This window comes from Crocuta crocuta, unplaced genomic scaffold, assembly GCF_008692635.1.
Source record: "Crocuta crocuta isolate KB4526 unplaced genomic scaffold, BGI_CrCroc_1.0 scaffold266, whole genome shotgun sequence".
Taxonomy (NCBI): Eukaryota; Metazoa; Chordata; class Mammalia; order Carnivora; family Hyaenidae; genus Crocuta; species Crocuta crocuta.
Window position 1 is genome coordinate 6876893 of NW_027531005.1, and position 26100 is coordinate 6902992.

Consider the following 26100-nt stretch of genomic DNA (forward strand, 5'->3'; position numbering starts at 1 on the left):
TGCGGGTCTCCTCCAGGGATCACATGCAGGAGAGGGTCCCAGCTTCCTGCCGCTGGGGCTGCGCTCCACCTCACCTCTGAGCCAGGGCTGGGGTCAGGATGGAGTTGGGGTCCAGGGCTCGAGGTGCCAATCAAGGAGGCAGGCGCCGCCGGGCTGGATGACAGACTCCAGAAGCCCTCCCTGAACAAAGACTGGGTGGGAGGCGGCCTGGTGTGTCCCCACCCCGCCTCCCCCAGCGCCTGCTGAGCCACGACCACAGACAGCGAGGCGGAGCGAGCATGGCGGGGCCCCGGGCCGCTCTGCTGCCCCTCGTCCTCCAGCTCACGAGCGTGGCCGTGGCCTCGGCGACGGACGGAGGTAAGTCGGGGCGCTGAAGGCCTGGGGGCGGCCGGGAGGGACCCCATTTCTTATTCAGCCCAGCCTGAGGGAAGGGGCTGGGGCCGCGCTGCCTCTCCCGACACCCCGCCTGGGGTACGGGCGCCTCTCCGGCCGGCCTCAGTCCTCCCCGTCGGTGGGGCAGCCAGCAAGGGGGCGCGGCCCCGAGGCTGAGGTCGGGGGCCGGAGGAGAGAGAGGGGGCTTCCTGCAATGGCTGGAGAGGAATTCCTGCAGGCAGCGGTGGGGGAGAGGCTGCCTTGGAATCTGGGAGTCTGAAGTTAATTATTTGTCTTGAGAAAGGGGGAAAAAAGGAGGCCCGCTATGGGAGCTGCGTGAGTCTCTGTCTGGCCGCCTTCTAGGGGGGCAGGCAGGAACAGAGGGGACAGTGCAAGGACTTGGCAGCCGGCTGGGGAGAGGGGAGCCGAGGACAGCTCCATGGGGAGCCATCAGGCTCGGTGAAACAATCCGGAGCTCTTTATCTGCTGAACTCTCCAAGCAAGGGACGGTCCCGTCTTCCCTGTAGGAGACCCCCAGCCTCTCCCTGACTCCCTTATTGTGACTGCTAAAATAGGCCTGGAGAGGTGGCCTGAGAGGAGGGGTCATGGGGGTGGGGGTGTCAAGCTGGGATGGGGTGGGAGGGGGATTGAAGATACTGGTCATCTTCAGCTGCCCTTCAGGGCGCCAAGAAGAATGCTAGATATGGGAGGGAGCCGAACCAAGAGAGCACGGGTATAGCCGGCAAGGGAGGGGGAGGGGAATGCGCACAGGAGGTTTGGGTGCGGGCTTTGTTGGGGCGTTAGAACCTGGATGTGGGGACTAGCAGGGCAGCCCGGCAGTTGCAGAAGGTCACATTTGGACTTGCTGCCGGGAACCTTCAGATGTGTGGCTTAGAGAGGTGGTGCCAGAGAAGAGGGCAGGTGGAGGCAGGGAGGCCGGCTCCGGCTTCGGCCTCCTGAGCGGAAAGAGGGGAGAGGAGAAGAGGGAGGAGTGGGTTGGGGACAACTAGGTGAGACCAGAGGCTGATGGGTGGGGGGGTACAAAAGACGGAAGCTGAGCCCCAGATTTCTGAGTAGGCGGGGACAGCATTAACCAAGGCAAGGAACTCCGACCAAAGCAGGTTTGGAAGGAAGAAGAGAACTTAGCTTTCAGGTTAGACTCTCCAACCCCCGCTCGGGGGGTGTGGGGGCAAGGGAGTGGATGACACAGTCCCCTACCTCACAAGACCAGTGTCTTCGAGAAAGTGTCTCTCTGTCCCCCTCTTCCTCCTCCAGCCCCTCCACTGCCCACCCCCACCCCAAAGAGCGATCTGGTCTGGGATGTCAGTGGAGTCAGCCTATCCCCACCCCACGGTTTTTACTTTCCCGACTGAAGAGGAGGGATTAAAGTGAGGTGGAAATGGCTGTCCAACCTCAGGCCTGAACTCAGAGGAACCCCTTTTCTGACAGTGTCATCAAAACCCAGGGACAGGCTGTCTTTATTCTGCCTGGTGCCTTGGGAGCTAGTGGGCGCCCTGCCGACTCCTTCCCCCAAACCCCTCAAGAAATACAGCCAAGTTCCACCTTCTGCAGCTCACTCTGCCCAGTGTGGGGTCCTGTCTTCCAAACCATGCAGGGGTGTGGGTCCCCCTGCGCCCCACCCCCATCTCCCTGCCCACTCGCCCGCCAGGGAAGGAGAAAAGGTCTGCGAGGAGGGTGCTGGCGTGAAAGCGTGGAAGGAGGAAAAGGCAGCCCTGGGTGGACCAAAGTGACCCAGGCCAGCTTTCCCAAGTAGCAAGAACCTCTGTTCTTGAGTACAGAATGTGGGGTCCCAAGGTGGGGTCCCCAGGCCCTGGAAATAGTGACAAGGCTGGGCGCGGGGTGGGGGTGCAGCAGAGGGAGCAGCTGCTCTCCTTGGGCACGTTCTCCAACAGCAGTGCCCTTGCTGACAGGTGACGACAGGCAGTTGGGGCGCCGGGTCTGCTCACACCAGACTCCGGGCCCCTTGAAGCAGCCCCGCCTTGCACATGTCCTTCTCCTTCTCCCGCCCTGCAGCCTGCGCTGGTTTCTGGGCCCTCCCTGCCTGACTTGTGGGCTCCCCGGGCTAAACCTGGCCAAGACCCTGGCCCGTGTAAAGATGGATGACCCTGACACGCTCCCCATGGCTGGGGACCCCTACAGCGTCAGGGAGCCTACAGGGAGGCCCTGATCTAGACACTCCCCCCTCGTATCCCCAGCAAGCCAGGGTCCCTGGGGCTGATACCTGGCAGAGAGGTTCTTGCTACTTGGGAAAGCTGGCCTGGGTCATTTTTGTTCACCTTCTCCCTTCTCCTTCCATGCGTCCACTCCAGCACCTTCACAGGCCATATCTTCTCCTCTGGAAGGTAGGTGGGCAGGTGGACAGGGGTGGGGCACAGGGTGACCCCTCCTTCGTGGTTTGGAAGACAGGACCGAGGAAGTCTTGCTAGGAAGCCCCTCACCCACAGGCCCCCCTTGGTTGCTTGTACTCTTCAGGTGGGGTCATCCTCCAGAAGCCCCCTGGGCGCGCTGACATCCAGGACTACCGACAACAGGCACCAGCCCACTCCTCATCTCATGCTGGGGCCCCACGGGAGCAGTGGCGCCCCCTGGAGGAGCGACTGGAAAGGCTGGAGCTCCAGATAACAGAACTCACAGAGCAGGTAGGGCTGAAGGCTGGAGGGCTTGTGTGTGGGGTAGAACAGATCTTGTGTAGTGAGAGGAAAGAAAGGTGGGCTAGGAACTCCAAAACAGTGTTTTATCTTATTAGTTTTTAACGCCAGCTTTTTGGCTTTTATTATTTATTTATTTATTTATTTATTTATTTTTATTTATATTTTTTATTTTAGAGAAAGAGCACGAGTGGGGGACAGGGGCAGAGGGAGAGAGAGAGAATCTTAAGCAGGCTCCATGCTCGGTGTGGAGTCCAACTCAAAGCTTGATCCCACGACCCCGGGATCCTGGCCTGAGCCAAAATCAAGAGTCTGACACTTAACCTACTGAGCCATCCAGGCGCCCCGAGTTTTATTTTAAACGTACATGTAGAAGTTCTTATATGAACAGTTCTTCACACTGATTCTTTCATATAAATGAAGAACTTCCAGCATATTTGTTTTTTCAATTTAGATTTTCATATTCCTTCAATGTTTGACAAATATGGAGCTCCTACTATGCTTAAGGCATCATCAGGAAAGACTTTGGATGGATAAAGGACTTTAACTGTTGGAGAGAAGGGATTGGGTCCCCTTCTGTCCAAAGGAGAGGTCTGGGGGCCCCATGTCCCCCGGAGAGCCTGTCCAGACTCTGGTTCCTGAGAACCGTGTCTAAGCCGGACGCTGTGCGGAGGCCGCCCACCTCTCCCCTGGAACCGTCAGATTTCCTTCTCGTCCTGCTCAGTCTTCACGCCCTGCAAGTCTGCGGGATGTGTCGGGTAGCGGGGAGCTGAGCCAGGGCCTCCCACCTTCCCCTCTACCTCTTTCCCCAGAACAGAGAGCTGCAGGCGAGGGTGAGGCAGCTGGAGTCCTGTGAATGCCGCCCAGCTTCTCCCCAGTGCTGGGGGCTGGGGCGGGCCTGGCCCGAGGGTGCTCGTTGGGAGCCCGACACCTGCACAGCCTGTGTCTGCCAGGATGGGGTCGTGCACTGTGACCCCAGGCCCGACCTGCCCCATTGCCATGGTGAGTGCCACCCTGTCTGCCTGCCGGGACCACCTCAACCCCTAGAGATGGCCGCAACTGCCTGAATGACAGCACTGTCTTCTCCCCAGGCTGCAGCCACCATGGTCAGTCCTATGGCAATGGGGAGACCTTCTCCCCAGATGCTTGCACCACCTGTCACTGCTCGGTGAGTTCCTATGACCCACCTGGGTACCCCATACTTTGCCCCCTCACCTACTTCACTTAAGCTACTAGTCACTGTGGTCTGGTGTGCTCAGTCTTATGTAATGGGGTCTGTTTGCCCCTCCCCCAAAGTCTTGCCACCATTGAGTGGCTCTGGCTGATTCCAAGTGGCTCTATTTTCTGGGGCTTAGCCCCCCACCCCACACACATGGTGGGGGCACCCAAGCCCCTCTGATTTGGGCCTGGCAAACAGCGGCATGGAGGGCAGTGAGGATGGAGTTTCTTGTCTTCCTACATCGCCCCCTCTCCTGTGGACCCTCACTGTCCCTGCTCATTCCCCTGTCCCCGTCATCTACCTGCCTGTTCTGTCTCACTTGCTCCTCATCCACATTCTTCCAGCCTTTCCTTCCTCGCTCCTCCATTGAGGAAGTTCTCAGTCCCTTCCTAGGATCTCTCCACGCTGGGAACTTGCTGGCACCTGGAAGAGATGCTTTCTGGGGGCCAAGAGCAGCAGGAGATGATGGGGGTGGGGGTAGGAAGTCTCTTTCTGCCCTCAGACCGAAGGTACCCCTGTACCCCGAGCTGCCTCAACTTCTTGCTCCTCTGGTGTGTCCCAGGCTGGGGTGAGGTGTCAGTCCCAGAGGTCAGACCCTCCGGGGCTCTGATGGCCATGCAGCCATAGTCTGCTTCCCCGCAGGAAGGAAGCGTAACTTGTACCCAGAAGCCATGCCCAAGAGGACCCTGCCCGGAGCCAGGAACGTGCTGTCCTCACTGTGAGCCAGGTCAGCCTCCTGCCAGCCTCATCTCCTGCACTCAGTCTGGGGCCCCCAGAGCCACGCTCTGCTGCCTGCCTCATGCCCAGAGGATGCCCGCCTACCCGCTCTGGCAGTAATTAGGGGATTCACAACTGAAGCACAGTCAGCAGTACTCACTGTGGCCTGGGACTGATCCAAAGGCTCTGTATGATCTTTCTCCTACCCTCAGGGAACTTCTAATCTAGTTGAGAAAATAAACAGATAGTTAATATAACAAGATTTACGATCCAAAGAATAGAGTAGAACGTATAGAAGGCAGTATGTAGTCAGCTGCCAGAGGCTCACTGGTAACAGACTGCTGTAAGCCTTGCATTTTGGACTTTCTTCTGTGGGCAATGGGGAGCCACTGAAGACTGCAGAGCCAGAGTGTGGCTTGTTCAAAGGAGTGTTTTAGGAATAATCATCTGGTATGGGCTAGATGCAGACAGACTGGTTAGCGGGCTCGTACACGTTGTCTAGGCTTGGAGCCAGGGATGGTGGAGGCTGCAGGGGAGGGCTGTTTCTGAGAAACGGGCAGGAGCTGGTGGGTTAGACCCCATGCAATAGTGGGGAACTTGGAAGGCAGTGGTGCCAGTGACATGAAGAGAACCGGGAGGAAGTGGAGGAAGTGGCTCTGCTGAGGGGTGTTACTAGCCACGGGGCAGGGAGATGGAGTTGTCTGATTTAGCCAAAAAAATACAGGATACCTTGTTAAATTTGTTTCACCTAAACAACACATGCTTTTTTTGGGTAAGTATGTCTCATGAAATACTTGGGACATACTTATACTAAAAAATTATGGATTGTCTACATGGAATTCAAATTCAGCTCAGCATTCTGTATTTCATGTGGCAGAATGTCAGCTGATAGGGGCAACTGGTGGGTCAGGGGCTCAGGAGACCAGTGAGGTCTGGAAACGTAGCCTGGAAGTCTTGGCCAGAAATGAGGAGTGGAATCTCAGGAGTTAACAGATCTTAAAAAAAAAAAAGGGACACACAAATTCACACACACACACACACACACAGATTTCAGGACACGTGATGCCTCAAGGCCACTGCTAGCTCATATGGTATCTTCAATGAAATTTTTTAAAAAGCACCCTTTCCTCAACACTTGCATCTATTGTAAGATAGCAGAAATCCAATTACGTTTTAGGCAGATGCTTTACTGCCATCTGCTGGAATGTTGTAGTAAATACACAAATCTGTTGATCACCTGAATGGTGCCCTTTGATATGCTTTCCTGGTGGGTGCTTTTGTTCCGGTACTCTGGGTCTCTTACTTGGGGGCCTGGCCCTGGTTTTGCAGGCTGCCCTGGAGGCCACAGGGCTGGGGAAACATGGCAACCAGAGCCCTGTGTCATCTGCACCTGCCAGGTAAGGGAATCAAGCCTCACCCCGGCCGTCACGCGCATCCCTGATGCTCAGCACGCATACTCCAGGCCTGGTGGTGCCACGCCCGATCTGGGGGCCAGACGGAGCTGCTGCCGCCACCCAGGCATCGAGGCCTGCAGCCTGCTATAGGCCCACTAGCCCAGCAGAGCAACTCAGCTCGGGCAGTGGAGAGGGAGGGAGGGCTCAGTGTCTGCCCTGCAGGCAGGGACCGTGCGGTGCCAGGGGCCCTCATGTGCAGAGCTCAACTGCCTGGAGAGCTACACCCCACCTGGGGAGTGCTGCCCTGTCTGCCGGCCAGGTGACCTCTCGCCCTACCCTGCCCCTCCATCCCCTCAGCCCCGGAGGGTCCGGTACCTACTTAGGGTCATGCCTTCCCTTGGGTGATGTCCACTCACCCTGCTCTTTGCTGAGCGGCCTGTCATCTCGGCAACCCTCCCCAGGCTGTGAGTATGAGGGACAGCCTTATGAAGAGGGGGCCCACTTCCTGTCCAGCTCCAACCCCTGTCTCCAATGCTCCTGCCTGGTGAGTCCCCACCCCTTTGTCCAGGGCTCGCTCTTCCATATATTCTTCCTGCTCTACCTTGGGTCGTACCTGCTGCTCTTTCATCACCTCGTATACCTTCCACGGCCTCCTGCCAGTGAACCTCATCCTCCATCCCGGTCCTGTGCCCCACACCTCCAAGGACGTCTGACACTTGCCCACCCTGCCCTCTCTGGGAGCCAGACCGGGTAGCTTTACGGCTCTTGGTGCCTTACAGAGGAGCCTGGTTCGCTGTGTCCCCATCAAGTGTCCACCCAGCCCCTGCCCTGAGCCAGTCCCAAGGCCTGGCCACTGCTGCCCGACTTGCCAAGGTGAGAACCCTGACCCTGTCCCTTCCCTGGCAGAGCTCCAGGTGGGGATGTCACACCATTTCTTCAACTCCAGAGCCCATTCTGCTGGCTCGGCCCTGGGGGCTGTGGTCAGTGGGGAAGCGATGCCCGGCCAAGGCTGCTCTGGAGCTGAGGTGCTGAGGCTCAAATCCTGTCCTTGCCATTTCATGCCTGTGTGCCTCTGAGGGAGTTACTCTGTGCCTTGATTCCCCATTTGTGAAGCATGGATAATGCCCTTGATAAATGTGGAGCATTTTCATTAGCTATGTGCACAGAAGACACAGGGTGGGCCCTCCAGGCAGACCACTAGAGGGTGACACTGAGTCACACACCAATACTGTCGCAAAGACAGTATTGGAAGCAGGTGCCAGGTACTGCGTAAACTCGGAGGAAGGAGACCTAATCCAGCCTGGACACAGGAAGGAGAGCGTCCTGGGGGCAGCATGTCCTGGGGGAACCTTCAGGATAAAGAGCAGTTAGCTAGGTGAAGGTGGAATGAGGCAGAGGGTATCCAGGAAGAGAGGAGAGCTTGCACAAAGGCTCGGGACTGACAGCAAGTGTGAGGTGGGCGTATGGTAGGTGGGAAGGTGCAAACATGCACAAATGGCCAAGGCTTACAGTGAGAATACAGTGAGAGTGAGGAGGGGCGAAGAGCTGGGGGGAGGTGGGCGTGGCCACACTGGGTCCTGGGAGGCCTTGCACTGGAAGCCCTCAGGAGTCTAGGCAGAGACATGGCCTGGTCTGGTCTGTGCTCCGTTGTGAATCCCCAGAGGGCATGTGAAAGAACGTAGGGGCCGGCTGAAGCTGGTTTCCAGGCTGGCCCCTACCAGGCTTCCTCTGTGCCCATCTTTACCTCAACCCCAGGCTGCACGGAAGGTGGCTCTCACTGGGAACATGGCCAAGAGTGGACTGCCCCTGGGGACCCCTGCCGGATCTGCCAGTGCCTGGTGAGCCCCACTGCTGCTCCCACAGCCCACACCCCCTCCCCATCCCCAGGCCAACCATATATCCATTCCTTCATTTCACTGAGCACATCCCATATGTACTGGGAGGGGACAGAGGTGGAGAAGACCTGATCCTGGGCACTATGAAGATGAGGACGGGCTGTGCCCATCTGTATGCCCAGTTCTGAGCATAGTAGGTATGCAGCATGGGTTTGTGAATGAACTCAAAGAGCTTGCAAGCTCCAGAAGTGATACAGGTCAGGGTATGACAGGCAGCAGCAGCTCCAGGGAGAGAGAAATACAGATTACCTCAAGACATCTAGATCTGTGCTGTCGCATCTGTAACCACTACTGCGTGTGGCCATTGAGCCCTTGAAATGCAGCTGTCCAATTTGAGATGGGCTGAAGTAGGCTTAGTACAAAAGAAAGGAATATAAAACATCTCGTTGCTACTTTATGTTGTTTATATGTTGAAATAACTTTTGGGGGGGGGGCACCTGGGTGGCTCAGTTAAGCAGCTGACTTCAGCTCAGGTCATGATTCCACAGGTGGAGGTTCGTGAGTTCGAGCCCTGAGTCGGGCTCTGCATTGACAATGTGGAGCCTGCTTCGGATTCTCTGTCTACCTGTCTCTCTGCCTCTCCCCTGCTGGTATTCTCTCTTTCAAAAATAAATAGGGGTGTGTGGGTGGCTCAGTCAGTTAAGCATCTGACTTTGGCTCAGGTCATGATCTCTAGGTTCATGAGTTTGAGCCCCACATTGGGCTCTGTGCTGACAGCTCAGAGCCTGGAACCTGCTTTGGATTCTGTGTTTCTCTCTCTCTCTGCCCCTCCCCAAACTCATGCTCTCTCTCTTTCTCTCAAGAAGAAATGAACATTTAAAAATTTTTAATAAATAGACACTTTTTGAAGTTTTTTAAAAAAGAAATAACTATTGGACATGTTGAGTTGAATGGAATATATATTAGAATTTAGTTTCATCTGTTTCTACTTTTTGAAATTTCACTACTAGAATAATGTTATTTATTTATTTATTTATTTATTTATTTATTTGAGAGAGAGAGCACGTGTATGCAAGCAGGGGAGAAGCAGAGAGAGAGAGAGAGAGAATTCCAAGCAGGCTCCATACCCAGCACAGAGCCCAATACAGGGCTTGATCTCACAACCATGAGCTCATGACCTGACCCAAAATTAAGAGTCAGAGGCTTAACCTACTGGGCTACCCAGGCGCCCCTACTAGAGAATTTAAAATGACTTGTGACTTGTTTCTACTAAGCAACACAGATCTAGAAAATCTTCATGGAAGGGATGGTGTTTACCTAGGTCTTAAAGGGTGAGTAGAATTTAAGCAGGAAGAAAAGGGGAAAGACACCCCAGTGCTATGAACAGAATGTTTGTGTCTCCCCCAAATTCATAGGTTGAAATCCTAATCCCAAGGTGATGATATTTAGAGATGGGGCCTTTGGGAGGCTCCGCCATCATGAATGGGATTAGTGTCTTTGTTGAAGGGACCCCAAAGAGCTGGCTCCTCTTGGCGGTGTGAAAGCACAATGAAAAGGCAGGTGTCTAGTAGCCTGGAAGCTGGTCCTTGTCAGACACTGAATCTTCTGGCGCCTTGATCTTGGATTTGCCAGCTTCCAGAACTGGGAGGACTAAATTTCTGTTATCTATAAGCTCCCCAGCCTATGGGGTTTCATTACAGCAACCCAAGTGAACTAAGACCCCAGGTGTAGGGGAAAGTCAGGGCGAAGCCTGGGGGACAAAGATGGGGACACGGAAGCCTCGTGTCCGGGCAGGGAGCATCCTGAGAAGGGCTGTTTCGAGCCAGAGCCATAGAGCTTCCTGATAGCCTATCGAGGACTGAGAACTCCACTGCGAAGGACATGGGGCATCCACCCCCTTTGCAACCACGTGTGTCCCTTCCCTGTTCATGTGGACCACCCTCCCAACACTTGTGAGGAGAGTCACTGGCTGCCCACTTCCGGGACTGGACATAGTGAGCCCTCATGTAGGTGTGAACTCAAAGGGCAGGGTCTGTCTGGGAACAGCCATGGGGAGTAGCAGCAGCTACTGTTTACTTGCCAGCTTCCAGAGGTGGATGTCACACCAGACACCATATCTCATTTCATTCCCATCACAAGGCTTTGAGGACAGGACTGTTACTGTCTTTTTTCAGATGGGTAAACTGAGTCACAGAGAGCTTCAGTAACCCGCTAGGTTATACATCTGTATTACTTTCCTAGGGCACCATAACAAAGTACCACAAAGGGGTTGCCTTAAACAACAGAAATGGACCATCTCATGGTTCAGGAGGTCAGAAGTCCAAGGTCAAGGTGTCGTCCGCAGGGCTGGTTCCTTCTGAGGGCTGTAAGAGGGAATCTGTTCCAGGCCTCTCTCGGGGCTTTGGGTGGTTTGCTGGCAATCCTTGGCATCCCTTGGCTTCTGCCTTTGCTTTCACCTGTTGCTCTCCCTGTGTGTGTCCCTGTGTCCAAATTTCCCCTTTATTAATAAGGACGCAGTTTTTGGAGGGGCCACCCCACTCCAGTATGACTTCATCTTAACTAATTATATATGCAATGACCCTATTTCCAAATAGGTCATGTTCTGAGGTGCTAAGGGTTAGGACTTCAACATATGAATTTGGTGAGGGGGGCACAGCTCAACTCATAACATCTAGTAAGTGGATCAACTGGCATTTCTCTCACCTGACGGAGCTCTAATGGCCCCTTCCCCTGCCCACTCTGCCCCCTCCCAGGAGGGCCACATTCAGTGCCGCCAGCGAGAGTGCACCAGCCTGTGCCCATACCCTGCCCGGCCTCTTCCAGGCACCTGCTGCCCACTGTGCGACGGTGAGTCTGTGGGTGGAGTCCGGAGTGGGGGTTCAGAAAGCTCACCTGTGCCCCAGCTCAGTCTCCCATGAAGGCCAAGACTTCAAGGCGCCCTCTTCCCCAACAGGCTGCTTCCTAAATGGGCGGGAGTACCGCAGCGGAGAGCCCGTGGGCTCTGGGGACCCCTGCTCGCGCTGCCACTGTGCTGTGAGTGTGGCTGCCTGGCAGGGAGAGTCTGGCTTCTGGGCCTGCCTCCTGAATGCTGATCAGGCCCTGTTGGCAGAACGGGAGTGTCCAGTGTGAGCCTCTGCCCTGCCCGCCCGTGCCCTGCAGACACCCAGGCAGGATCCCTGGCCAGTGCTGCCCGGTCTGTGATGGTGAGCTGGGGACTCGAGTCACCAGGAGAAGAGCAAGCACTGGCCCAAGAGAGGCTCGGGAGGGGGGCGGGGGCCGGCGTTTGTAACTGTAGGCAGCTCCCTTGAACTAAAGAACAGGACAAGTCCTTGATAAGCCTAGGCTCCTGTCACCACTAGTGAGGGTCACGTTCTCACTGTCTCATGGCAAACTGGGTACCATGGTGGGGCCCTTGATCCTGGAGGCAGGGGAGGCTGGCTCATGGGGGGGGGGTGGACGCTTCAAGGTGGCATGAGGCTTCCCCATCAGCCTCCAGCCCCGCCCCCGGTCCCCCTGTCCTCCTGTCCAGGCTGTGAGTACCAGGGACACCAGTATCAGAGTGAGGAGATCTTCAGGCTGCAAGAGAGTGGGCACTGCATCCGCTGCTCCTGCCAGGTAGCCGGTCACGCCCTGTCACACCCCAGATCCGCCTCGTCCCTTGAGGACCTCTCACCCAGCATCCCTCCTAGGCTGGCGAGGTCTCCTGTGAGGAGCAGGAGTGCCCGGTCGCCCCCTGCACCCTGCCTGACTCTGGCCCCCAGCTCTGCCCAGGTATGTGTGGGGAGGGAGAGAAAGAGGAACAGCTTCAAAGGAGGCCACTTCCAGCCGCTGAAGGTGGAGACGTTCCTCCCCAGGAAGGGGGGCACTGTCGGGTCCACCGACCATTCCCAGTGTGTGTTTAGAGGCCGCCATAGGCATGGCCAAGCCAGGGCCCTGTGGTCTGGGAAGGTCGGGAATGGCAGGAGGTGTCTCAGTTGCCATGGTGACAGCCACTCTTGCTGCAGCCTGCGTGCTGGATGGAGAGGAGTTTGCTGAGGGCGTCCAATGGGAGCCTGATGGGCAGCCCTGCACGGCCTGCTCCTGCCATGATGGCGTGCCCCTGTGTGGGGCTGTGCTCTGCCCCCCGGTCCCCTGCCAGCACCCTACCCAGCTCCCTGGTGAGTGCTCCACTCTGACCTGGCTCTCCCCCTCTGCTTCGTCCAGCCCACCCTGCTCAGCTGGGCTCTGACCAATCTGCCTACCCAGGTGCTTGCTGCCCCAGCTGTGAGAGCTGCACCTACCACGGCCAAGTGTATGCTAATGGGCAGAACTTCACGGACGCAGACAGCCCTTGCCATGCCTGCCGCTGCGAGGTACCACCCCAGGCCTGCTACTGCCCTGCCGAGCCCTGTCTGGAGCCCACCCCCATTGCCCTCTCCCCTGCTCCCAGGATGGGACCGTGAGGTGCTCCTTGGTTGACTGCCCTCCCACAACTTGTGCCAGGCCCCAGAGGGGACCCGACCAGTGCTGCCCCAGGTGCCCAGGTATGTGCTGACTGCACCTGTCTGGCTTGCGGGCCCTAGAGCCAGCTCTCGAACGGCCCCACGGACTCAACAGATACCCTGGCAAGCACCAGCCTTCTGAATTGTTTTCAGTCTCACACAGCTGAGAACTTTCTGGAACTCACATGGTTCACATCACTCACATGGGTGGGAGGGAGAGTAGAGGTATGTTTATCCCTCGATGTTTTTATATGTCCCTTCCCTCGCATTCTATATTTGCTCTTCCAATACCCCTACCAGTCAGATATATATTTGTATGTCTATATACAGCAGGTTCCCGCCACAAACATTTGGGTGTGGTGTGCGGGAGGCTGGGTGCCAGGATGCTTTGTGACCTGGTCCCTGCCCTGCCCTCTTGGAGAGTCTGTGCCAGAGTGTGTATCACAAACCCAGGCACATTTATGTGTGAGCTCCTTGGCTGTTCACCCTCAGAGGCATACACACATGCATCCTGCAGGTCAATGGGCTCAAACACACACACACACACACACACACACACACACACACACACACACACACACACACACAAGCGTGTGCTCAGAGAGGTACCCACGCCTGCGTACCCAGACCCCTCCTCCACTCTCTCCACGGTGCTTCCTACTGGCATCTCCTCAGTGGCCCTGGACTCCAAGGGTATGGGCTGTCAGCCCATCCCTAGAACCGTCAGTCCTTGGCCCCACTCCTGCCCCTCCCCCCACCCCAATGCTCAGATTGCATCCTGGAGGAACAAGTATTTGTGGACGGGGAGAGCTTCTCCCACCCCCGAGACCCCTGCCAGGAGTGCCGGTGTCAGGAAGGCCAAGCCCGTTGCCAGCCTCGGGCCTGCCCCAGGGCCCCTTGTGCCCACCCGCTGCCTGGTCCCTGCTGCCAGAACGACTGCCACGGTGAGGTGCATGCGACGGGGAGGAGGGGGGGGTGTCTCCTGGGATGGCTTGGCCCCATCTGGGGGCTTTTAGGGCCCGATGGGCAGCCTACCCAGGGAGGAGTGGGGCCCCTCCCAGGCCTATAGCTGCCCCCTCCCCCAGGCTGTGCCTTTGGCGGGAAAGAGTACCCTAACGGAGCAGACTTCCCCCACCCCTCTGATCCCTGCCGTCAGTGTCGCTGTCTGGTGAGTCTGCCACCTGGGTGAGAGGAGGAGGCCAGGGGAGTAGGGGTGGCCCTTGGAAGACCAGGAGAGGTCCCCCAAGGTGGCAGTCAGAAGGAGTGGGGGTGGTCTCTGCCCCCCGCCACGAACCGGGCGTGGCGTGGTCCCACTGTTGCAGAGCGGAAGCGTGCAGTGCCTCTCCCGCCGCTGCCCGCCGCTGCCCTGTGCAGAGCCGGCCCTGCCGCCCGGAGANCCGGCGCCCTGCTCCCACCCGCGCCAAGGGCCCTGCTGCCCCTCCTGCGACGGTAACTGGCGCCCCCTCCCGGCCTGGGCGGCAGCCCCACCACCCCAGCCACCTGCTCCCTCCAGCCCTGCCNTGGTCCTGGCTGACAGCCACCACGACCCCGCCACTGTTTCGCCGGCCCGCCTAGGCTGCCTGTACCAGGGGAAGGAGTTTGCCAGCGGGGAGCGCTTCCCCTCGCCCACTGCCGCGTGCCGCGTCTGCCTCTGCTGGGAGGGCAGCGTCAGCTGCGAGCCCAGGGCCTGCGCGCCTGCTCAGTGCCCCTTCCCGGCCAGGGGTGACTGCTGCCCTGCCTGTGATGGTGAGGGGCAGGGGACTGTGGGGAGGAGGGGCGGGGAAGGCTGGGGCAGCGACATCCTTACTGCCCTAAAGTGGGTCCGCAGTATCTGTCACAGTCACAAAAAAAATTGGACTAAAACCTGGAGTTTCTTCTGCTGATGATGCTATTTGGCTCTGTGACCCTGGACAAGTTACATAACCTCTCTGGGCTTAATTTTTCTTAATTAAAAAAATACATTTTTTAAACTGTATTTTTGTAAAATACATATAACATAAAATTTACTACTTTAACCATTAAAAAAATTTTTTTTTTTTTACCATTTATTCACCCTTGAGAAGACAAAGCAGAGAACCAGTAGGGGAGGGGCAGAGAGAGAGGGTGACAGAGGATCTGAAGCAGGCTCCAGGCTCTGAGCTGTCAGCACCGAACCTGATGCAGGGCTTGAACCCACAGACTGTGAGATCATGACCTGGGCGGAAGTTGGAGGCTCAACTGACTGAGCCACCCAGGCGCCCCTATTGTAACCATTTTTAAGCGTAACTCTAATTTTAGCTCCTGTAAAAAAAAGAGGGCTTAACAGGGCCCACCCAGTTCCCCAGTCTTTGGTCACTTTTGTACTATCTTAGCAACACTTGCTACTTACCCTCTCACACTTGTAATTTTGTTTAGTTAACTATTTTTCTTCAAATTAAATTTTTATTTTATTTAAAAAATTTTTTGATGTTTATTTAGTTTTTTGAGAGAGAGAGAGAGAGACAGAGTGTGAGCAGGGGAGGGTCAGTGACAGAGGCAGACACAGAATCCTAAGCAGGCTCCAGGCTCTGGGCTGTCAGCATAGAGCCAGATGCAGGACTCAAACTCGTGAACAACGAGATCACTACCTGAGCCAAAGTTGGACACTCAACCAACTGAGCCACCCAGGTGCCCTGCCCTTTTATTTATTTATTTTTATTAAAATTTTTTTTAAAGATTTATTTATTTTTGAAAGACAGAGAGACAGAGAAAGAGCAGGGGAAGGTCAGAGAGAGAGGGAGACACAGAATCTGAAGCAGGTTCCAGGCCCTGTGCTGACGGCTCAGAGCCTGACGTGGGGCTCGAACTCACCAGCCACGAGATCATGACCTGAGCTGAAGTCGGCCGCTTAACTGACTGAGCCACCCAGGCACCCCACCATCCTTTTATTTTTAAATCTATCTAGAAAGGAGTCTTCATATCATACTGTAAATGAATTAGATTTTCCAGGAAATGAAGATTACCCTAACTATTAATACAGTTAAAACATCAAATTTGAGTCAGATACTTTTGCCTGCCAAGGCTTTGAGACTGAGTCTCGCCCCCTCTCTCTCTTTTTTCTGTTAAGACTTTGTTTCTTTACAGGAGTTTTAGGTTCACAGCAAGAGTGAGGGGAAGGTACCGAGATTTCCCATGTGCTCCCTGCTCCCACACATGCACAGCCTCCCTCCTTACCAATGTCCCCCACGGGGGATCTGATGTGGTTTCTATTGATGAGCCTACACTGACACATCATTATCACCCAAAGCGCCCTCTGTTTTCAATAAAGGAGGTCAGGGGCGCCTGGGTGGCTCAGTGGCTCAGTCAGTTAAGCTTCCAACTTCGGCTCAGGTCATGATCTCGTGGTTCACGAGTTCTGGCCCCATAACCGGCTCTGTGTGCCTGGAGCCGCTTCTGATTCTGTGTCTCCCTCTCTCGGCCCCTCCCCCACTCATACTCTGTCTCTCAAAAATGAATAAATGTTTAAAAAATTAAAAATAAATAAAAGAAAAAGAAAAAAGAAGGTCAGCAAGTGTCAAAGAGCTGCTTGCTACCACCCTGGGATCCCCTCCCCGCCCCTGATTAATCAGAGGGCTTGGAGGAATATTGGAAAGAGGATAGCTTGCTTGATCAGTGTCTCCTAAGGCATCTCAGGCTATTTCCAGCTCTGGCTGGGTAGTGGCCTGACCTAACTCTAGGGACCGAGTCTGTGTGGGTCTTTCCAGATAGATTACAGGCTGAAAGGGGAAAGTTTGCCCTTTGTCCAGTGCCCTCATCCCAGACTCCTCAGCTCCCCTTCTGCTGGGCTTGAGCCCTCCCCTCACCCCCAGTTGCTGTGTCTTTGAGGCCTCATCTGGGGCCCAGGTTTGGAAGCGGATGGCTGCTCACCTCTCACCCTCTCTGCCCCCTGCCCTGCCCCTCCCCGCCCTCTCTCGAAGGTTGCGAGTATCTAGGGGAGTCCTACCTGGGCGGCCAGGAGTTCCCGGATCCCCGAGAGCCCTGTGATGTGTGTACCTGCCTTGGAGGCTTCGTGACCTGTGGCCGCCGGCCCTGTGAGCCTCCGGGCTGCAGCGACCCGCTCACCCCGGCCGGACGCTGCTGCCCGACCTGCCAGGGTAGGACAGCACCTGCCCTCACTGCCCCTTCTGAAGCCCCCAGGGGCCCAGAGCCACCTGGTCTCACCACCGTCACCCCACAGCAAGCCCGCAGCCTGTGCTTCCCTCAGACCCCTCTCACGGGATCCACGGCCTCCTGTCTGTCCCCGCTTCTTCTCACACTGACTGTTGCTCTCGTCAAATAACTGGTCCTTGTGCTTCCAGAACTTCCCACTCTTAAACTATCTCGTCGCCTTCCTAAAATGTCACATCACCAGATTCAAACCCATCGGATGACTCCTGTGCCCTGGAGCGACCAGTCACGAGGGGCAGCGTCCCTCCCGCCTGGCTCCCTTTGCCCATGATCCTGAGCCCAGCCCATTTCTTGCCTTCAGTCCCGAGTGTACCCACTCCTCACCCGGGGCCCCGCAGACGGGAACTTCCCAGCAGCCTGTGACCCCGCCTCCGGACCTTACCTTCCTTTGGGCACACCGGTCTCGCTCACAGCTGGCCAGGCCTCTCCTCCTAGCCCCTCCTTCCCGGCCACGGTGGGGGGTGGGGGGGGCACACTCAGCTCTCGCTCTCTGACTCCCGAAGCGCTGGTAGAGTCCTCAGGCCCAGCGGTGTGCGTGGCCGTGGAGGGCCCGCTCATGTCTGCGCTTTCGTTACGTTTCCTGCTCTGCCAGGATGCCTCTATCATGGGGTCACCGCGGCCCCCGGAGAGACCCTCCCTGACCCACTCGACCCCAGCTGCTCCCTCTGCACCTGCCAGGTGAGGTGGCCTTTTGGCAACATGGTAACCTTGCGTCCCCTGATCCTCCTCTCTGGCCCGGAAGAGCTTGTCTCCAACACCCAGGTCTCACAGGGCACCGTCTAGCGGAAGAGGGTTGGATTCCAGGCTCCTGGGCCAAGGGAGGGAGGTTGAGCCTGGCAGGCTCAGTATGGGCGTCCTCCCACGGGGCGGCGTGTAGCCTGGTAGGAGGTCGCGACGACATGGAGTCGAGAAGTAGCAACTGACCTCTCTCCCCCAGGAAGGCTCCATGAGCTGCCGGAAGAAACCATGTCCCCCAGCTTTCTGCCCCCGGCCCTCTCCAGGACCCTGCTTCTGCCCTGTTTGCCACAGTGAGCTGCCTTCCACGTGCCCCAGCACCCCCCGCTCAGCCCCACCCCTACCCGCTCTTTCTGTCAGGCCTGAGTGAGGCTCTGCCGGGCAAGGTGGCACAGCCCCTCACCCGAGAAAGGTGTTTCCCGCAGGCTGCCTCGCGCAGGGCCAGGAGCATCAGGATGGGGAGGAGTTTGAGGGGCCCCCAGGCAGCTGTGANTGGCCTAGAGGGCAAGTCACTGAAGCTGCGTCTCCCACAGGCCGGCCAGGTCAGCTGCGTGCGGCTGCAGTGCCCACCTCTGTCCTGCCCGCTCCAGGCCACAGAGCCGGGGAGCTGCTGCCCTCGCTGCAGAGGTACGCCCTGCCCCATGCGGCGCCCCCTGGCTTCTGCCCCTGGGCTCAAGGCCGCCCCACCTCCCCCTCCTTAGCTCTCCTCCAGCCTTCCCCACTCCCTGTCCACCCACCCGGCCCTCCCACACCTTGGCCCTTAAGCTCTCAACCTTGCAGGTCCTCCCTGTCCCTCCGTGCCCCAGCTTGCCCAGACCACACCCACTCATACCAGCGCCTTCCCGACCTCACTATTCGTCACCATCATCATAACTAACATCTGTTGGGCACATACCATATGCCCGATTCTGAGCTCTGCACTTCACGCAGATCTCATTTAATCCACACATTGTCACATAGAAACTATTCTTATTTCCATTTTATAGATGAGAAAACTGAGGTACAAAGAGATAACATAACATGCCTATGGTCACGCAGCTAGTAGTGAGCAGTCAGGATTTGCATCTAAGCGATCTGGTTCTAGAACATGAGCCTTTTTTAGGCTGCCTCACCCTATACGCTGCTCAACAGGGTGTAGCTTCCACAGAACTGTCACAGCGTCTCGTGTGCCCTTGAGGTAGGCAGGACAGATGAAATCCCCATTTAACCCGGGGGGGAGATGGAGGCTTGGAGAGACTGTTACCTTGGGCACATGGTTAGTGATGGAGCCTGTCTGTTATCTCACATGCATTTATTACATGCCTGTTGCATGCCAGGTACTGTGGCTGGTGCTGGGCAAGCCAGCAGGCGTGGGATGGGATAAGAGCCGGGCGTTCTGAGCCTAACCCAGGTCTTTCCCGTCCACCACAGACAGCAGCAGTGCCTCAGGCCATCTTCCCACCTTGTCCCTCTAGGTCCCCCCTCCTGGCACGCACCTGCCCTGCTGACCACCCGGGGGGGGGACAGGAGCATACATCCAGAACCAAGACTCAGAGCTCATCCCTGCCCACCTGGGACACAGGCTGCCTCACTCATGGGGAGGAGCACCCCGAAGTCAGTAGCTGGGTGCTCCCCCAAAGCCTCTGTTCCTCCTGCATGTGTCATGAGGGCGTCATCAGCTGTGCTCGTGTCCAGTGTGTCAGCTCTTGTGCCCAGCCACACCAAGGGCTCAGTGACTGCTGCCCTTGCTGCTCTGGTACTGGGAGCCTGGGGCCAGGTAGGGGAGGGCAGGGAGGCAGCACCGGGGCTGGGCCGCAGAGACAGGCTGCTCCAGGAGAAGTGACCCTCCCATTCTTGCACACACCCCAATCTCTGGAGCTGGGGGCACTATGGGGGCAGAGAACCCCACCCCCTAGCATTCTTGCCAGCCTGAAGCCTCCCTGGTCCTGTTCTGCCTCAGACTGTGAATATGAAGGCCGGAAGTATGAGCCAGGGGAAAGCTTCCAGCCTGGGGCAGACCCGTGTGAAGTGTGCATCTGTGAGGTGGGTGAGGGCAATGCTGAGGGGCCGGGCACCACAAAGCGGGCAGCCTGGACGCCATGGGGAGCCAGCAGCATGCTGGGAGATAGGAAGGTGCCCCCTGGGGCCAAGACAGGTGCTGAGTGGGGTGGGGGCAGGGGGCGGGCCCTCCTGGCCGGGGCTTTAGGGCAGGTGGGTATGGGAGGTAGGGGGAGACACCTGGGAAGTGCTTGGGGGGCATTTAGGGAATTCCATTTGAAAGGAATGGTGAGCGGATGAATGACGTCCTATGTCCGCAGACTTGGAAGGGGAGCGGAGGAGGATGGCGTGAGAGTGCAGGGGGTCCACAGTCATGAAGGTTCAGGCCCAAGTAACTGGAAAGAGAAGGGGACATCATCTCCCGGGACTAGGGCATGGGGTGAGGAGCAGTCTGGGGACACGCTGAGTCTCTGCAGACCGGAGTGTAACCTGCCCCAGGAGGAGGTGCAGCAGGTGGGCGGAAGGGCTTGGAGTTCAGGGAAAGAGGGTAGCTCTTGGCTTTCAGGGCCTGGGACCGACCCCGTTTGCTCACTCATTTTTGTAGCTGCAGCCTGAGGGCCCCCCCAGCCTTCAATGTCATCGGCGGCAGTGTCCCAGCTTGGTGGGCTGTCCCGCCAGCCAGCTCCTGCCCCCTGGGCCACAGCACTGCTGCCCCACCTGTGCCCGTGAGTCCCTGGGTATGGGGGTAGATAAGAGGGTAGGACTGCCATCCCCAGAGCCAGCCACTCTCCTCAACAGTCCCGGCACCCACCTTTTTTTTTTTTTTTTTTTGAGTCCAGTGGACTATTCAGGAAGCCCTGGCTGAGGAGGCCTGCATCTTGCCCGCCCCCATCCGGAGAGGGGAACTGGGGAAGCTGGTAGGGACCCCTGGACTCTGAAGCCAGGGGCAGTTTGTGGAGCATCTTGCCCAGCAGGTGGCGCTGTCGGATGGGCGTTTCGCAGGTTGCTGGCTTCTCTAGAGCAGTAATGCGAGGCCGGAGGGGCTACAGAGGAATCCTTATCAACGCTTGTTAGCATATGTGTCCGGGAAAGAGAAAAGGACTAACATTTATTAAGCGTCTACTGTATGCCGTGCCTTGGACTTGGTGCTTTTACTAAACACTCTCATTTAACTCTCATTTACTCAGGGAGTGGTATTACTATTCCCTTTTACAGATGAAAAATCTGAGGTTCAGAGAGATTGATTAGTCTGCCCCAAATGGCCCAGGCACTGAATGCTGGAGCCAGGATTAGAACCTGGAGCACCTACCTGGCTGTCTGTGCTTCCTTGTGCTGTTTTAGCCAGGTAATATGAAAGGAAATAGGAGAGAGAGCAGGCGAGGCAGGCAGCCTGAGGGTCCTTAGGGACCGTAGGCCGAGGAAGCCACACCTTGTCCACTCCCAGGCCCTCCACCCTAGTAGCCTGCAAAGTTCTTTTTTAAAAGCCCCATCTTTTCTTTGCTGAGCCAAGTGGAAGGAGGACTCATCCTCCTGCAATCAAAGTGCTCGGGATTATGGGTATGCACTGGCCCTAGGAAGTCTGGGGACACCGCGGGTAAGTGGGTTTTTGCCCCCTGCTTTTCCTCTCCATCCCCAACACTGAATTCTTGTCTTCACAGAGGCGCTGAGTAACTGCACAGAGGGCCTGCAGGGGTCTGAGGTGGCCCTGGCGGACCCTTGCTACACCTGCCAGTGCCAGGTGAGCCCCCTGCCCTGGGGACTCCCAGAGCCCTCTATTCGTCCTCCTCTGTGCGCTGTGGCCGCAACTCCTCTCCTGCAGTGGCTCCAGGCTCCCCGCTCACCCCGACGCACATCCACATATCTTGAATCGTATCTGGCCCACACCCTGCTCCCTCCCTGTTCTTCTCTACTGATGGTGTTCACGTGCCCTTCCACAGGACCTGACGTGGCTCTGCATTCACCGGGCCTGTCCTGAGCTCAGCTGTCCCCAATCGGAGCGCCACACCCCCCCTGGGAGCTGCTGCCCCATGTGCCGAGGTCAGTGCCTTGATCTGCATCCTCTGAGTGTGAGCCCAGGGGGGAGACAGAAAGGGTGGCATCCAAAGGCTAAGTGGGTAACTTGAGGTCTATACTTCAAATGCAGGCTTTGTTCTCTTGTAGAAATGAAGGGTCATTCACTGGGGTGCAGAAGGCAGAGGGAAGCAGAGAACGAAAGCTGGATTCTCAAGGCCTGGCCTGAGGCTTGTCACTGGGCTCAGAGGCCCCAGACCCATTGCATAGGCATTGCACTGAGCTGGCAGTTGGCCATGGGAAGGGTCCAGCCTCTGGCTCTTTGGGCTTCCAGGACCCTTTCCACTTCCTGAGCACTGGTTGTAGGGCCTGCCATCTAGTAGGTCATTTGGGTACCAGGTGCAGAAATCAGTACCGTCAGGGTGCTGGCGGAATGGCGCCGACCTTCAGGGTGAACTCCAGGGAGGACTCCGTTGGAAGGACAGTGCTCCCCCATCCTTGCTTCTTCCTCCTCAGAATGTGTCGTGGAGGCTGAGGGCCGGAGAGTGGCGGATGGAGAGAGCTGGCAGGACCCTGGCAACGCGTGCATTACTTGCACCTGCTATGTGAGCTGGGGTGGTGGGCAGGTACAGGGTGGGGTGGAGGACCTTTCAGATGGATAAAGGGAGGAGTCTCAGGACACTGGACCAGTAAATATGGGGTCCTTGAGGTAATTAGAAAAAGGCGCCCCCTCTGGGTGAGAGCGGGCAGTGGCATTCTGTGCTGGGGCAAGGAACTAGGGGCTGGATTTCATCCCCCTCTTGAACATGAAATGGGTGTTCTTGTGGGGCAGGGGCAGAGAGAAGGGGCTGCTGCCTCAGACTGTGACCCAGAGGCTCCCAGAAGCGTGAGGCTAGGGACCCCAGGCCCTGTAGGAAGTCCCTAGAGCAATGGCATCTGTCCTCAGCGGGGCCACGTGGAGTGCCACCTGGAGGAGTGCCCCGCCCTCTCCTGCCCCCAGGGCTGGGCGAAGGTGCGAGAGGCTGGCAGCTGCTGTGAGCGATGCCAAGGTGCCAGCCAGAACGATGGGAGCTGGGGACGAGCGAGACCCGGTGTGAGGGACTGGCAGTTGACGCTACCCCGCTCCTGTCCCCTCAGCCCCCGCCCAGTCGTGCGCGCACGAGGGCCGGGCGGTGGCCTCCGGGGAGCGCTGGGCCGTGGACGTTTGCACCACTTGCTCCTGCGTGGCAGGCACCGTGCGCTGCGAGAGCCAGCGCTGCCCGCCGCTCTCCTGTGGCCCCGTGAGTGCCGCGTCTCGGGCGGTGGGGTGAGTGGGCACGTGGCACCGCCTTCCTGGTAAGACCCCGCGGGAGGAAGGCGGCAGAGCTTGGGTAGCGGCCGTGGCGCGGGGGGCAAGGAGTGGGGGTGGGGGTGGGGTCGGAGAACCCCACGGCGGTGCAGTTCCAGGCGCGGCCACAGGGCGGTGCCCTGAGCCCGCTCGCGGTGAGCCGGGGAGATTCCCGGGGGATCCTCGGTCCCAGGGGAGGGTCTTCGAGGGGCACCGCCGAGAGGGTCTGACGAGATCTGGGGCTGAGGCCAGGACGAGGCCCCCGCCCTGAGTCCCGGCAGCTGCTGCCCCCGCTGCCTGCCCCGACCCGCCTCCTGCATGGCCTTCGGAGACCCTCATTACCGAACATTCGACGGCCGCCTGCTGCACTTCCAGGGCAGCTGCAGCTACGTGCTGGCCAAGGACTGCCGCGGAGGGGACTTCAGGTGCGCAACCCCCTCTGCCCTCTCCCTAACTCCCTACACCTGTCCCTGCTGACCCCCTGCACCTGGGCCTCTCACGCCACAGCGTGCACGTGACCAACGATAACCGGGGCCGGAGGGGTGTGGCCTGGACCCAGGAGGTGGTGGTGCTGCTCGGAGACGTGGCCGTGCGGCTGCTGCAAGGCAGAGAGGTCACGGTGAGCAAAGCTGAGGACCCGGGCATGGTTGATCCAGTGCTTTCCACTGCCCCGACGTCACCCCTCCTCCTGCCTCCCTCCTCCAGGTGGACGGGCGCCCGGTGGCCTTGCCCCTTCTGCAGGAGCCGCTGCTGTACGTGGAGCTCCGGAGACGCACGGTGATCCTGCATGCCCAGCCCGGGCTCCAGGTGCGGCGCAAGGCTCAGTGGGGGTGTGGGAGCCTTGGACCTGTTCAGGCGTCTGTCCGTAAAGGGAGTGGGAATACCAGCTAGGTCCGGAGCCACATCAGGCCAGTGAGGTCAGAAAGGTCTGCTGGATTCTGAGGGGAGGAGAGGAATCATGGTCGGGGACCTTGGGTGCAGTGAAGGGAGTTCTGAGCCAGCTTTCTAATCTTGGTTCAGCCACCAACACAGTGGGACTCTTCTGCCAGTACCAACCCTCTCTAGCCGTTTTCTTATTGGTAAAAAGAGGGAACAATTCCTTCTTGACAGAGGCTGTCAACTAAGGCCTCTTAGGTGGTTTCTGAAATTCCTTCCCAATCCCATGTCCAAGGGTAGCTTTCTCCCTGCCTTCGGCAAGAAGTACAATTTGTAAATTCATACAAGTCTTGTCTACACTTCTGATCTGGACTCTAATTGTGTTTCATCCTCTCCAAGGCCCTAACGCCGATGAGAAAGTGAATCTCAGAAGCATTTCAGCAGGGGGCCCAGTTCAGGGGTGCCCACGGGAGAAGGTGCCCTCCTGCCAGGGCTGTGGGCAGCTCTTCATGTCTTCTGTGTTTGCCCAGGACTCACACAGCACGCGCCCACTTGGCTTTGGCCAGGGCAGCCCCCTCTCCATGGGGAGCCTCTACCCGCCCATTCTCCTGCCCTGCAGCATGGAGTGTGCTGGCAGTGCCTGGGGCCAGGACGGACCATGGGCTTCTTGGGGTCCCCACATTTCCCCACTCCCCAATGTCAGCCTCTCTGCACAGGTGCTGTGGGATGGGCAGGCTCAGGTGGAGGTGAGCGTGCCGGGCTCCTACCGGGGCCACATGTGTGGGCTCTGTGGGAACTTCAATGGCTTTGCCCAGGATGATCTGCAGGGCCCTGACGGGGTGCTCCTGCCCACAGAGGCTGCATTTGGGAATAGCTGGCAGGTGAGTGGCCCAGGAGCCGGGTGGCTGAGGAAGGCACGGTTGAGTGTGAGTCCTAGAGCAGCCCTCCTACATGGAAAGGAGGGTGGGCACAAGATGGGCATTGCAGCTTCAGGGTGATTTGGGGGCTTCTTGCCTGTCATGGTGCTGGGGGAGGCAGGTTGGCCCGCTGAATGAGCCCTCATCATCAGAATCTGCAAGCCCTGCCTTGCCACATCTGAGGCTGTGTGACCTCGGATAAGTCACTTAACCTGCTCAGGGCCTTGGCGTGTCCATTTGTAAAATGGGGGCGAGGAGAAAGTAGCTGGTGCTTCCTTTGCTATTCTTGTAGGAAAGTTTTTGAAGTGAAACCAAAATATTGAGTGGAAAGTGTCTTGAAGAACGTAGCACACAAAGGTCAGCCGCCAGTGGATGCTGTCACATCAGGGTCACTCTTGCCACCTAGGTCCCAGAAGGGCCGGGCCCTAGTCGGACATGTGCCAAGGGCCGCGAGGTGGATCCGTGCAGGGCAGCTGGTTACCGTGCTCGGCGTGAGGCCAATGCCCGGTGTGGGGTGCTGAAGTCCTCCCTGTTCAGTCGCTGCCACACCGTGGTGCCACCAGAGCCCTTCTTTGCCGCCTGCGTGTATGACCTATGCGCTTGTGGCCCTGGCTCTTTGGCTGATGCCTGCCTCTGTGATGCCCTGGAAGCCTATGCCAGCCACTGTCGCCAGGCAGGGGTAACGCCTGCCTGGCGGGGCCCCACACTCTGCGGTGAGGGGGCAATGCCCAGTGCGAGTTGGGGAAGAGGGAGGCACAGAGGGCTCAGGTGTGGCTGCGGTAGGGCCAGGGAGGGCTGCAGGGGTGAGCAGGGCCCCTTGAGCACTTCCCAGGCGCCCCTGTGACTCTGCCTTCCACTCCCCCTGCAGTGGTGGGCTGTCCCCTGGACCGCGGCTTCGTGTTCGATGAATGTGGCCCGCCCTGTCCCCGCACCTGCTTCAACCAGCACATCCCCCTGGGGGAGCTGGCCGCCCACTGTGTGAGGCCCTGCGTTCCTGGCTGCCAGTGCCCGGCAGGCCTGGTGGAGCATGAAGCCCACTGTATCTCCCCCGAGGCCTGCCCCCCAGTCCAGCTCACTGGGGACCAGCCACCCAGACCTCTGCCCAGCCCTGGCCAGTAGTCCCAGGGGGCACCCTGAGCCAGGATGCCACCAGGACTCATCAGGTCAGAAGCCTCCCCTCCAAGAACAGCTCCCACCCTGGCCGGAGCCACGGAAAGAGTGCCCCACCCAGGCACTGGTGGGAGCCCGGGCCCATGTCCCACAAAGACTTCCCCATGTTCAATCAGAAGCAGTAAAAGTGGGGCCTCTCCTGCAGCTTGTGTGTATGTGTGTTTTCTCCTGGTGCTGGGATGGTGGCTGCTTGCAACATGGGGTGCAGTGGTCAGC

The 26100-nt window shown here is 57.9% G+C and overlaps 1 protein-coding gene across 1 annotated transcript; it reads left to right on the plus strand.

Annotated features, from left to right (window-relative positions):
• The first annotated feature begins 278 nt into the window (after positions 1–278).
• On the plus strand, positions 279–25995 carry KCP (kielin cysteine rich BMP regulator). The gene is made up of 39 exons (XM_077770739.1): positions 279–357; positions 2866–3032; positions 3854–4043; positions 4133–4209; positions 4903–4987; positions 6833–6915; positions 7151–7244; positions 8127–8209; positions 10960–11053; positions 11160–11239; positions 11316–11409; positions 11736–11821; positions 11896–11977; positions 12211–12363; positions 12452–12558; positions 12636–12729; positions 13458–13631; positions 13773–13855; positions 14010–14136; positions 14263–14433; positions 16623–16799; positions 17465–17550; positions 17810–17900; positions 18033–18115; positions 18150–18234; positions 19169–19342; positions 19547–19629; positions 20189–20309; positions 21243–21322; positions 21522–21621; positions 22111–22199; positions 22541–22643; positions 22732–22874; positions 23174–23346; positions 23429–23540; positions 23627–23728; positions 24514–24678; positions 25121–25427; positions 25583–25995. The coding sequence occupies exons 1-39, from the start codon at positions 279–281 to the stop codon at positions 25831–25833; spliced, it is 4728 nt and encodes a 1575-aa protein (XP_077626865.1). The 3' UTR covers positions 25834–25995.
• Positions 25996–26100: the final 105 nt, after the last annotated feature.